Source organism: Tenrec ecaudatus, chromosome 17, assembly GCF_050624435.1.
Source record: "Tenrec ecaudatus isolate mTenEca1 chromosome 17, mTenEca1.hap1, whole genome shotgun sequence".
NCBI classification, from domain to species: Eukaryota; Metazoa; Chordata; class Mammalia; order Afrosoricida; family Tenrecidae; genus Tenrec; species Tenrec ecaudatus.
The window spans coordinates 23,690,865-23,703,771 of record NC_134546.1 but is presented as its reverse complement, the minus strand read 5'-3'; the positions used below and the strand labels follow the sequence as shown (position 1 = coordinate 23,703,771).

General features: G+C 43.2%; 1 protein-coding gene across 1 annotated transcript in view; it reads left to right on the top strand.

The window, feature by feature from the left end:
- Positions 1-12,907, top strand: part of NLRC4 (NLR family CARD domain containing 4) — a 49,083-nt gene that overhangs the window by 20,871 nt on the left and 15,305 nt on the right. Inside the window, exon 7 of the mRNA XM_075536073.1 lies at positions 857-1,024. Coding sequence (XP_075392188.1) covers positions 857-1,024 — 168 coding nt within the window. The remainder of the gene's footprint in view (positions 1-856; positions 1,025-12,907) is intronic.

Genomic DNA, 12,907 nt, shown 5'->3' with positions numbered 1-12,907 from the left:
GGAACTGTCTGTCCTGTTGTTTTCTCCTCCAGATTGTTCATCCAGCCTATCTTATTTAGACAGACCTGCGGAGATAATAACATGCACAAAAACAAGACAGAGAAAAACCAAGCAACAATATACAACAAAACAACAACAAACCAATTGCAGAAAAAAAAACACAACAAGAAAGAAAAGCCTGTTGTTATTTCAAGGATTGTTTGTTGGCCTTTAAGAGTGTTTTCCAGTCCAGTCTGTTGGCCCCAAAGTCCACCTTCAGCATGCCCTGGGGACCTGTGTCTTTTGAGTCCCTAGTTGTATGTGGTCACTATCCCATAGGCTCCTTGTTTGCCACCTATCAATGCCTGGGAATAACTTATATTCAAGATAAATTTGTATCAAGAATTGATTATATGATTTTTAGGGTGTAATCTGATTATGATTTAAAATTTTTTCACTGTGATCTGAGTGAATGTTTACAAAGCAAATTGTTTTTCCCTTCAACACTTCATATTCATTTTGTTTGTGACATTCATTGTAATCGGACTCTCTACACTCGCTCCTTGGTTGGATATCAGCATCTGAGTTTCACTTTGTCATGGACGAGAAGCGGAGGAATTAGGCAAGGAGAAAACAAGGTTGTGCATAATAGTTGCAGTCTTACCACACACATTATGCTATTTTCTGTCATGCCTGTGTCTTTCACTTTTCATAAAATTGTTAACAAAAATAAGAAGTATGTGTGAGTCGAGGCTTTCTAAACTATTCTTGCAGATATAAATCTTCCAAACATAAAAGTTATCCCTTCAATCACATTTCTTTATCCTCACTAATTTCAAGATGGATCCATCTCCTGAACTGTTTCTGGTCCTTTAAGTCAGCAGGCTGAGCATCCTGGAAGGACTGGCTGCGCTGATGCTGCCCTGGTGGTGTGACGTGCGGGTGAACCTGGCCAGCCTGCTGGAGCAAGTGGAAGGGACCCCACAGCTTACCAAACTTGGGCTGAAAAACTGGAGACTCACCGATTCAGAGATTAGAGTTTTAGGTAGGTACAAATTCTTAAGATAACGGGGGATTTTAATTTTATTTCTAACTCCTGCTCATACCTCTGAGGAACCCTTGATGGCACAGTGCTGAAGGTCCTTAGCTGCTAAGTAAAAGGTTGGAGGTTCAAAACAACCCGCTACTGACTGCCCAGGAGAAAGGTGTGGCCATCAGCTTCCATCAAGATTTATACCCGGGAACCCCTCGGGGACGGTTCAAGAGCCATGGGATGTTTCATGGTGCTCCAAGGAGTCCTGGTGAGGCAATGGTTAAGCACCTGGCAGTTGGAACTCACCTAGAAGCTGACAGGAAAGTGACCTGGTGACACACTCCAGGCAGGATGATAGCCTAGGAGCCCTGTGAACCAGCTGTAAGCTGTCACACTGAGTCCCTATGAGGGAGAGTTGACTTGGGGACCCCTATTGATAACACTAGTGCTTCACGTTCTGTATCTTTCCCACCCTTCCCTTAATCCACTCTGATCTGTCTAGTCTGCCCACTGCCACGAGACAGTGCCATGCTGAGGATGTTCTTTCAGGCCTCTACTCTATGTTGGGTGATAGAGAAGACCAATGGCTTCCATGACAGACTAATTACCTGGCTAATCCTCTCTCTCAGGTATCCTCATCCTTTAACAAAACACACTGCCATTGACTCAGTTCTGACTCATGGCAACCCTATCAGTCAGGGTAGAACTTGCCCTGTGGGTTTCTGAGACTTTAACTCTTCAGCCTCATCTTTAACTAAAGGAGAGGCTAATGGTTTCAAACTGCTGACCTCACGGGTAGCAGCCTAACATGTAACCACTACGCCATGGAAATGACATATTTTTAAGGAGGTCTTAGCCCTGGTAGTATAATGGTGGTGATTTGGGCTGCTAATTGCAGAGTCAGCAATTCGAAACCACCAGCCTCTCTGAGGGCAAAAGATGAGGCTTTCTACTACCATGAAGAGTTAGTTTCCCAACAGAAAAATGAGTGAAGGGGGACATCGGACAGGGTAAGACATGACAAAATAATAGTAATTTATAAATTCATGGGAGGGGAGGCAAAAATGAGCTGATACCAAGGACTCAAGTAGAAAACAAATGTTTTGAGAATGAGGATGGCAACAAATGTACAAACGTGCTTGACACAATGGATGAATGTATGGATGTTGATAAGAGTTGTACGAGCCCCCAATAAAACGATTTAAAAAGAAAGAAAGAAAGATAATCAAGAGTTATTCTCCAAAACTCACAAGGCCAATTTTACCTTGTCCTATAGGCTCAATGTAGGAGTTGGCATTGACTCGATGGCAGTGAATTTGGTTTTGGAAGGGAGTATATAGAATTAGAATTTCACATGGAATAGATATTTTTTTAACAATTTATTGGGGCTCATACAATTCTTTTCACAGTTCATACATATACATACATCAATTGTATAAAGCACATCTGTACAGTCTTTGCCCTAATCATTTTTTTCTCTTTTCTTCTTTTACATTTTATTAGGGACTCATACAACTCTTACCACAATCCATACATATACATACATCAATTGTATAAAGCACATCCATACATTCCCTGCCCCAATAATTCTCAAGGCATTTGCTCTCCACTTAAGCCCCTTGCATCAGGTCCTCTTTTATTTTCCCCCTCCCTCCCCATTCCCCCCTCCCTCATATGCCCTTGGTAATTTATACATCGTTATTTTGTCATATCTTGCCCTATCCGGAGTCTCCCTTCCCCCTTCTCTGCTGTCCCTCTCCCAGGGAAGAGGTCACATGTGGATCCTTGTAATCAGTTCCCCCTTTCCAACCCACTCACCCTCCACTCTCCCAGCATCGTCCCTCACACCCTTGGTCCTGAAGGTATCATCCACCCTGGATTCCCTGTACCTCCAACCCTCATATGCACCAGTGTACAGCCTCAGTCCTATCCAGCCCTGCAAGGTAGAATTCGGATCATGGTAGTTGGGGGGAGGAAGCATCCAGGATCTGGGGGAAAGCTGTGTTCTTCATCGATACTACCTCACACCCTAATTAACCCATCTCCTCTCCTAAACGCCTCTATGAGGGGATCTCCATTGGTCGACACTTGGGCCTTGGGTCTCCACTCTGTACTTCCCCCTTCATTTAATATGATATATATATATACATACATACACATACATATATACATATACACATACATACACACACTTATATCTTTTTTTTTTTTGCATGATGCCTTACACCTGGTCCCTTGGGCACCTCGTGATCGCACTGGCCGGTGTGCTTCTTCCATGTGGGCTTATTTGCTTCTGAGCTAGATGGCCGCTTGTTCACCTTCAAGCCTTTAAGACCCCAGACACTATCTCTTTTGATAGCCAGGCACCATCAGCTTTCTTCACCACATTTGCTTATGCACCCATTTGTCTTCAGCGATCCTATCATGGAGGTGTGCAGTCAATGATATAATTTTTTGTTCTTTGATGCCTGGTAACTGATCCCTTTGGGACCACTCGATCACACAGGCTGGTGTGTTCTTCCATGTGGACTTTGTTGCTTCTGAGCTAGATGGCCGCTTGTTTGTTAAAAAAACAGGTTGTTCCACTTCTTTCAAATCTTTATGAAAGTAGTTGCTTACTTTTTCCTACTTTGGAGACTGGCCTTTGAGACCAGAGAAGAAGATCATGTGTTTAATAAAGAGTTTCCACCAAATTCACTCTGGCCTGACCCCTGCTGAAATGTGCATATTCATCCCACATATGCTGAATCATAATCCACATTTTTAAAAAATCCACAGATGATTTTTATGAACATCCCCAAGAATCACCTGGGAATCTATAATGTTTAATGAAATAAGAATGAGCGGGACAGTAATTCATACTTTAATTCCCTTGTGCCTCTGGCCTCCATTTGTAAATAAGGAAACTGCACATACCAGAAGGCAGCTACATTCTGGAACTAGAGCTGTATTTGTATGTGCTAAAATGCAGATAAGAAATGACTTCAGAAATGAACACCTCAATTGCAGTAACTAATTCATTCTTAGAGTCTTTTTAAGTTTTAATGAAATTGTTATTACAGCTCTAAAAATGATAAGATTATCATCCTTACTGTATAACGACATAGAGACACAAGATGCTTGTCAGCCTAAAGCAGAGACAAGAATTGGAGACAGGAAAGGAAGAGGCAATAAAAGGGGAAAGTGTAGGTATGGCCACTCTTTCCTTCCAGCTATTTCCTCTTCCCCACTGCACTCTAAAAACAGTCTGCTTGGGCTTGATGTAAAAGCTGAAGTAAGAAAGCTCAAATGTCCTCTGTTTTGGTCCTTGAATCGGATGCCGTTATTGTCTAATCAGATGCAGAGCCCAGAAGTTCTACCTCTATGCAAAGGCTGCTGTATTGACTTTGGAGACAGACAGACCCACCCTTTCCAACTGATGGTTATTGAGCCTATAGCAACTTGGTTAAACTTTCTGAGCCGCCATCCATTCATCTTTGAACTGAGGATGATTTCAATTATCTATACTACTATACTAGCAATTATTGTGCTAATCCATAATCGTGCCAATGCCTGTAATGTAAGAAGCTTGACATTGAGTCATTGTGTATACTCAAGAAATGGAACAATGATTATCTTCTGTAGGTGTCAACGAGAATCCGATAGGGCAGCGGTCCTCAACCTGTGGGTCACGACCCCTTTGGAGATCGAACGACCCTTTCACAGGAGTCACCCAATCCATAGCAGTAGCAAAATGACATTTATGAAGTAGCAACAAAAATAATTCTATGGTTGGGGGGGGGGCGGTCACCACAACAGGAGGAACTGTACTGAAGGGCCGTGGCATTAGGAAGGTTGAGAATCACTGAGATAGTTATCTTCCTTTAAAAAAAAAGTATTTCTTTGCCTACAGAATAAAAGAGAAACGCTTCAGTTTGGGTGTGTATGACCCTTCATAACTGAGCTCCCATTCGCCCCCTCTACATGTCCATCTTCAGCCACATCTCCCCTCTTAGCGGATGGTCCCTCCACATGATCTCACGACTTTCCACATGCTTTCTCTCTATGAGAGGCTAACTCAGCTTCCCCCCACCCTCCGTCCCACCCCTCCGACAGCAATATAAAAAGCTTCTCCATGAAGAAACACTCTGCCCTCCAGATCCTGGTATTTGCTTCCAGGCCTATAGTCCAGAGTCTTTCACAGTTTGGGGACCATGACCCGGAGTTAAAAATGCACTTTACCTTATGATCCAATACACAGCTACAAACACTTAAAAAGTTTCACAAAATGGGAGATTCTCTTTGGCTACACGTGATGCCCTTTTTATTTTCAATTCTCTTCTGCTCTATTTTACTTCAGAAAAAACAGACTGTAACTCATTATATTGAGTTCAGGTTCCTCTAAAGAAGAGGTATCCTAAACTATATCCTACCAAGGATGTCAGCCTAGAGCCCGACCCGTGTGCAGGTGGTCAGTCTGTCTCTGCACTCTGCTAGTGGTGGGAGGTCTCTAGATCCCTATTGTCTCGCCTGCTGCAGTAGTTCCCTTCCCCCTTCTCGAAGTGCTCCACAATAAACAGGGAGGACTCTCTTCCATGTCTACAAAGGACCAGAAGACATTGATAGGTGGAATGATGCAGGGTGGAATGACATGACTGTGCTGAGTAGCAGATAATTAAATCTGACACTGACATGTCCCATTCTCAAAGAGCATTTCTACCATTTCTGCCAATTCGGACGCCAGCTGCTGTCCATTTGTCGTTTTACATCTCCATCTTCTATAATCACTCCAGCAACTCCAAACTCATTCCTCTCATTTTATCATGAAGAGTATTTCTTCTGTGTCAAGCCCCTGAGTCAGAATTGACTCAATGGCATTAAGGTTCTTTCCTTTGTACAAATATTAATCCTATTAGAAGATGGATGAAGCCAGATTCGGAGTTTTGTTTCCTTTTGTTTTTGAACTTTTAAAATCAAAGCATAACTTCCCACCCCCCAAATTCAATAAACCACAAGTGTACCAAGAGGTTTCCAGAAGTTCCAGGAAGCTCATTGAGAGTGGTGGCCACAGCCCTCCAGTCTGCTTTCTATTTACTTCACCTCGCTGGGACCGACGCTGAGCAATCATGTCTACAGGACCTGTAATTGGTATTGATTTTGACACCAACTACTCCTGTGTGGGTGTCGTACAGCCTAGAAAAGTGTAAATATTTGCTAATGGTCAAGGCAACCAAACTATCCCAAATTATATCACTTTCCTAATACTGAACAATTGATTGACAATATGGCAAAGAATCACATTGCTATGAATCCCAAACAATTCATCGGATAAAGATGTGATGACACTGTTGTTCAGCCTGATATATAACATCGGACCCTCAGGCAGGCAGATAGGTTAAGGTCCAGGTAGAATGAAAGAGAGAGACCAAAAGTCTCAATTTTGAGGAGATGGCCTTGATCGTTCTGACAAATCGCAGATGCCTACCTTGGGAAGACTGCTATCAATGCTATGGTCACTGGGCCAGCCTATTTTAACAACTCTCAGAGACAGGCTGCCAAAGACACTGGAATCACTGCCAGCCTCACTGTACTCAGAATCATCAATGAGCCAACTACTCCTGCTAGTGTTTAGGGCGTAGACAAGAAGGTTAGAGCAAAAAGAAAAGTGCTGATCTTTGACTTAGAAGGGGTACTTGTGATGTGTCAATTCTCACTATTGAAGATGGAATCTTTGAGGTCAAATCGACAGCTGGAGGTACCCATTATATGGAGACAACTTGGAAAACAATGGCTGTGTTAGACCAGGCTGACTAGAGAAAAAAAATCTAAGGACACTCATCTATATAAGAGAGAGCTTTCTGTCCAGAAGTAATTATACATCAAACAAACATCCCAGCCCAGTCCCAGATCAAGTCCGTAAGTCCGATATTAGCCCATAAGTCTGATACTAGTCCATAAATCCCTCTTCAGGCTCACACAGCCACAGCAGCGATGCAGAATGCAGGGAGATCACAGGCCAGAGTGTGCAAAGTCTTGTGGATCCAACGATGGTGGCTGTATCACAGGGCTCACAGGGCTCAGCATGGCTCTGGCAGCTCTCCTAGTGACTCAACAGCAGTAAGGTGAAGGCAGAGAGAGAGGAAGTTCCCAGGTTCATTTGTATGAAGGCCACGCCCACCCGGAGGTACCATCAGGCTGTGACTGATTGCCAGGCTAGATTCTACCCATATCTTCTTCTTCTTTGTTGTTGTTGCTTTTTTTTCACCCATATATCCTTACGGGTGCCATCTTGGCACCAAAAAACTAACTTTCACAATGGCCAACAATTTTGTGGTTGAATTCAAGTATAAGAAGACATCAGTGAGAATAAGAGAGCTGTCCATTGTCTACCTGCTGCTTGTGGACATGCCAGGCTTGTACTCTGCCAACATTCCGGCCAGTTTCAAGATTGAATCTCTGTATGAAGGAATCTACCTTTCTACCTCCATTATTGGGATTCATTTGAAGAACTGAATGCTGTCCTGGGCATCCTGGACACAGTGGAGAAAGCTCTTGGTCAAGTTAGACAAGACACAAATCCATGACATTGTCCTGGTGGTGGCCCTACCCATAGTCCCAAGATTCAGAAAGTTCTTTAGGATTCCGTCAATAGAAAATAATGGAATATGCACAGCACTCCTGACGAGGCTGTTGCTTATGTTACAGTTGTCCAGGCAGCCATCGTATCTAGAAACGAGTCTAAAGTGTTCAGTGTGCACTGCTCTTGGTTGTCACTCCTCTCCCTGGGTGTCAGTCATGCTGGTGGGAGTCATGACTGTCCTTACCAAGCATAGTACTAACTACGCCTACCGTGCAGACACAGGTTTCACAACCTACTCGGACAGCCAGTTTTGAGGGCTCATTCAGCTTTATGAAGGTGGGTGTGTCATAACCAATGATAACAACCTACTTGGCAAGTTTGGACCCACTAGCATGCCACCTGCACCAGGTAATGTTGCTCAGATTGAAGTCACTTTTGGTAGCGATGCAAGTGGCATTCTCAGTATCTCTGTTATAGGTCAGGACACTTGAAAACAGACTAAGATTAACACTACTAATGACAAGGGTCACTTGAGCCAGGACATTGACCTTGACATGGACAAAGCAGAAGATGAGAAACTGTGGGACCTCTGGGAATTCACTTGGATTCTCACTCGCATGAGAGGGATGATTGAAGATGGAACGTTTCAAGACCACATCAATAATGAGAACAAACAGAAGGTTCTTGACAAGTGAACTGAAGTGGTCACAGCCCTCGCCACCCACAATTACTTTCTTGCTGTCTTGATGATTCAGTCTGTTCCCAGGGTTACGTGGGGCACTGATTCAGAAAATTGAGTTGGATAGGCCTCATCAGCTCTAGTTTCTTAGCTGTGATGTTCCATTACATTTTCAGCTATTACATTATACTAATTTATTAGTTTATCACATCCTAGTTTTAAATAGGAAAAACCAAATCCACAAATTATAGGATAAGACAAAATAGGTTAGTATACTTGAAAAAGAAGTATTCAGAGACTTTCAGGAAGAAGCTGTGTCTGGACCCCCGGTGGCTGGTTGGTTACCCATTGAGCTGCCAATCATCAGGTCAGTGTTTGAGGCACTGTCTTTTGTTTGATATTCATTTCATCGGTTCAAACCCAGTCATTCTGCAGTGTTTAAAAGATTGAAAGGTTCGGAAACCCACAGGTGTGCCTCTTCGTTGTCTCATAGGCTAACTATGAGTTAGAGTTGATTAGATGGCAACGGTTTGTTCTTTTGGAAACGGGAGGCTGTGCAATGTACACAGAGACTGCAAGTTGAATTCTGCAAAGCCAGAACACAGCTTGAGAAAAATGGAAAATAAAGAAGAAAATTGAAAAGCTACAGACATGGAAGGTGTGAGCGCAATTTAAAGGGTAAAAAATGTCAGACTTGTTACCAATTTTAATAAATATTTTGAAGCTCTGGATTTTTCTTCAAATGATGCAGTAAACATTTCAGAATACATTTAACTGATTGAAGTCAATGGATAATTCATGTTACACATTTCAGAGATGAGATTGGCTCCAAGCTCCTTTGTCGGAAGAAGCTCTAACTTCTCTTCTGAGTTTCTGCGCACAGGTGAAGAAGCTGTGCCATCCTATAGCAGCGCTGTAACACTGTCATGTCAATAAAGGAGTTTGAACTCCGACAGACCTATTTGGGGTTAAGAACATTTCAGTCTCTACTTATTATGACCAACTCACTGGCAGGCTGTCGATTGTGACTTACGGTGGTGCTGCAGGGCAGAGTGGAACTTGCCCAGTGGGTTCCCGAGGCTGTGAAGCAGTGGTTCTCAACCTGCCTGATGCCACAACCCTTTCATACAGTTCCTCATGTTGTGGTGACCCCCAACCACAAAATTATTTTCGCTGCTACTTCATAACTGCAAATGTTGCTACTATTATGAATTGAGCAACCCCTGTGAATGGGTCGTTTGACCCCCAAAGGGGTCGCGACCCACAGGTTGAGAACCGCTGCTTTACAATTTGAGCAAGCAGATATAGCTGACCTCACGGCTATCGGTCAGACACAGAACCCGTTATGCCATGAGAGAACCTTACTGATTGCACAAGAAGGCTTTAATTTATTCTGGCCCCTTTAAGATAACAAATTGTAACTGCCAGCTATTCAGTTCCTAATAAAGGGGAAATGCTCCTTGGGGAACATTCCACGTTCATGTAATTACACTGTTCAAATATATATTTGGATCACAGGACACCATATGAAGTATAACTTGACCTTAATCCTTAGAACAACACAAACTACCTTAAATAAAGCTCAAGTATAGTTCCTCGATCTCAGGCTAGCAAACGCTACCTTTAAATGTCCTGATTTTTTTTAAATGGGTGAGCTGAGTGAAGAACATGACATATGCAAATTTGATTCCTTCAAATTTTTTCATTCTTGGGACAGTGTTAAAATGTATGACACATGTTCTATAGTTTAAAACAAACCCCAGAGCTGATAGGGAGGAGCCAGTGCCAGTTTTGAACCAGCAGGTCAAACATACAGTGAAACAAGGCTAACCGCGGAGGCCCTAAAAAGTGTGTTGGCCAGCGCTATCGAGGGGGCTGGTAAGAATCCCAAGGCGGGGAATTGAACACCAGTAGAAGGAGCTGAAGAAAGTCGGCCACCCACCCTTACCAGGAGTCCAGCATGCCAGCGTGCCAGGGGCAGGCCTGCCGGGAAGCCCAGCGTGCCTGGTAGTGACGCTCCTTATTGCGGGTCCTCTTCTGCAACTTCTCCTGAAGAGGATGACTAACCCCAAATCTCAGTGTGCTTATCTTAGCCCTGTTTCGAAAAAGAAAAATGTGCACGATCCAAATTGGTAGCCGGTTCCTTAGACAGCTTTTTGTTTTCTTTTCTGATAGTTTTACTGGCCGAGAGCTCACCTATCACACGCTTTAATCATCCAATGACAGTAAGAAGCGCTGCGTGACCATCACCACAGTCAATTTTTGAACATTTTCTTCTTTCTCAGTCTCCTTGTTGTTAGCTCCCCATTCCCTCCCAACCTCCCCTGCCATGCCCCTAGGGCATTACTAATCTAGTTACTGTTTCTGTAGATTTTCCCATCCTGGATTCCACCCACAGAAAATCATATCCAATACCAACAGGAAATAAACAAAAAGCACAACCATGATCAAACAAACAGAGAAAACCATCACTCAAAAAGCAGGCAGAAAATATTAAAAACTGAAACAACTAAAAAATGGGTCAAAAGGGAGATCAAATGATAAGGTGCTATATTTTAACCTAATGATTTCTGCCATAATCGATCTTACAATGATCTCTATCTGGTAGCAAGGTAGCATACTCCACAGCCGTGGACCATGGTCAAGGGGAATTCACAGGGGCTTAATCCGTGTGAGGTCCCTGTAAATCAGCAGCACTCAGCCTGTGGGTCCAGACCCCTTTGGGGGTCGAACAACCCTTTCATACGGGTCACCAGATCATAACATCAGTAAAATGACAGTTATGAAGTAGCAATGAAAATAATTTTATGGTTGGGGGTCACCACAACACGAGGAACTGTATTAAAGGGTCACGGCATGAGGAAGGTGGAGAACCTACTGCTGCCAATGAATTTGGGGCTTCCGCGGTCATCCATAGCCTTCGACAAGCTGGGTGTTCAGAATTTAAGCTCTGATACCATCCCTTCCTTTAGATGTGGATTTTGTTACTTCTAATCCTTGGCTCACACAGGTCAGTAGCAGTTTTAAATGTTGAACTGCTATTCTAAATTCCTGGGCATCCTCAATACTTGAATATGGAATATGTACACAGGGAAAGATTGTATCATTGTACTTGATTAGCACTGCAGTATAAGGGGAAATGCTCTATCTTAACTAAAGCTATGTTTAAAACTGGCAACAACAAGAAAACTTTTGTGGGAAAAACCCATTATCTTTACCCATTATCTTTGAATTCTACTTTTGCCACAAACTTTTTGAAACTCTCTGGCACAGTACTATATATTTCCACAAGATGAACACACCTTCATAATTAGCATCTAGTTCAAGCAAGGAATGATTAACAGGTCCCCAAACGTGGCCTCTGACCTCAGCTCTATCACCATTGTTTTTCTTTTCTAGGACTGTCTTACAATGTTCCACAAACTGGGGGGAACTATGCTCAGAAATCTCTAGAAGGTCCCTTCTTTCTTTGTTTTTAATAAAACATACTTTTATTGGGGGCTCTTACATCTCTTATCACAATCCATGCATTCATCCAGTGTGTCAAGCACATTTGCACATATGCCGCCGTCATCATTTTCAAAGCATTCTCTTCCCACTTGAGCCCCTGATATCAGGTCCCCATTTCTTCCACCTTCCTCCCCCACCCGCCCTCCCTCACGAATGCTTGATAAGTTATATTTTTTCCATATCTTACATCATTCTCGGTCGCCCCTCATCCACTTGTCCATTATTCATCCCCCTGGGAGGGGGTTCTAGATTGATCCTTGTGACCGATTCCCCCTTTCTCTCCTCACCCTCCCCATAATCCTCCTGGTATCTCTACTCTCATTGTTGGCCCTGAGGGGTTTATCTATCCTGGATTCCCCGTGTTTCAGACTCTTATCTGTAGCAGTGTGCATGTTCTGGTCTAATCTGATTTGTAAGGTAGAATTGAGGTCATGATAGTGGGGGGAAGGAAGGACCAAAGAACTAGAGGACAGTTGTGTGGTTCTTCAGTGCTATACTGCACCCCGACTGGCTCATCTCTTCCTTGTGACCCCTCTGTGAGGGGATGTCCAATTGTCTACAGATGGGCTTTGGCTCTCCACTCCATGCTCCCCCTCATCCCCATTCACCTTGAGTATGGTTTTATTCTGGGTCTTAGATGCCTGATACCTGATCCCATCAACACCTCGTGATCACAAAGGCTGGTGTGCTTCTTTCATGTGGGCTTTGTTGCTTCTCAGCTAGATGCCCACTTGTTTATCTTCAAGTCTTCAAGACCCCAGATGCTATATCTTTGGATAGTAGGGCACCATCAGCTTTCTTCACCACATTTGCTTATGCACCCAATTTGCCTTTAGCAATCATGTCATGAAAGTGAACATCACAGAATGCCAGGCTTTTAGAACAAAGTGTTCTGTGCTAAGGGAGTACTTGAGTTGAGGCCCAATTCCATCTGCAACCTTAATTCTTAACATATAGCTATGAGTACATAGATCTATTCTCTTCTCATTTTATATGTATATATATATTTACATATGTACATGCCTATACTTAGGCCTCTGTAAATGTCCTTTGCCTCCTGGTTCTTTCCTCTATTTCCTTTTTACTTTCCTCTTGTCCCACCATCATGTTTGGCCTTCATTCAGGATTAGTAATTCCTCATTGTTAC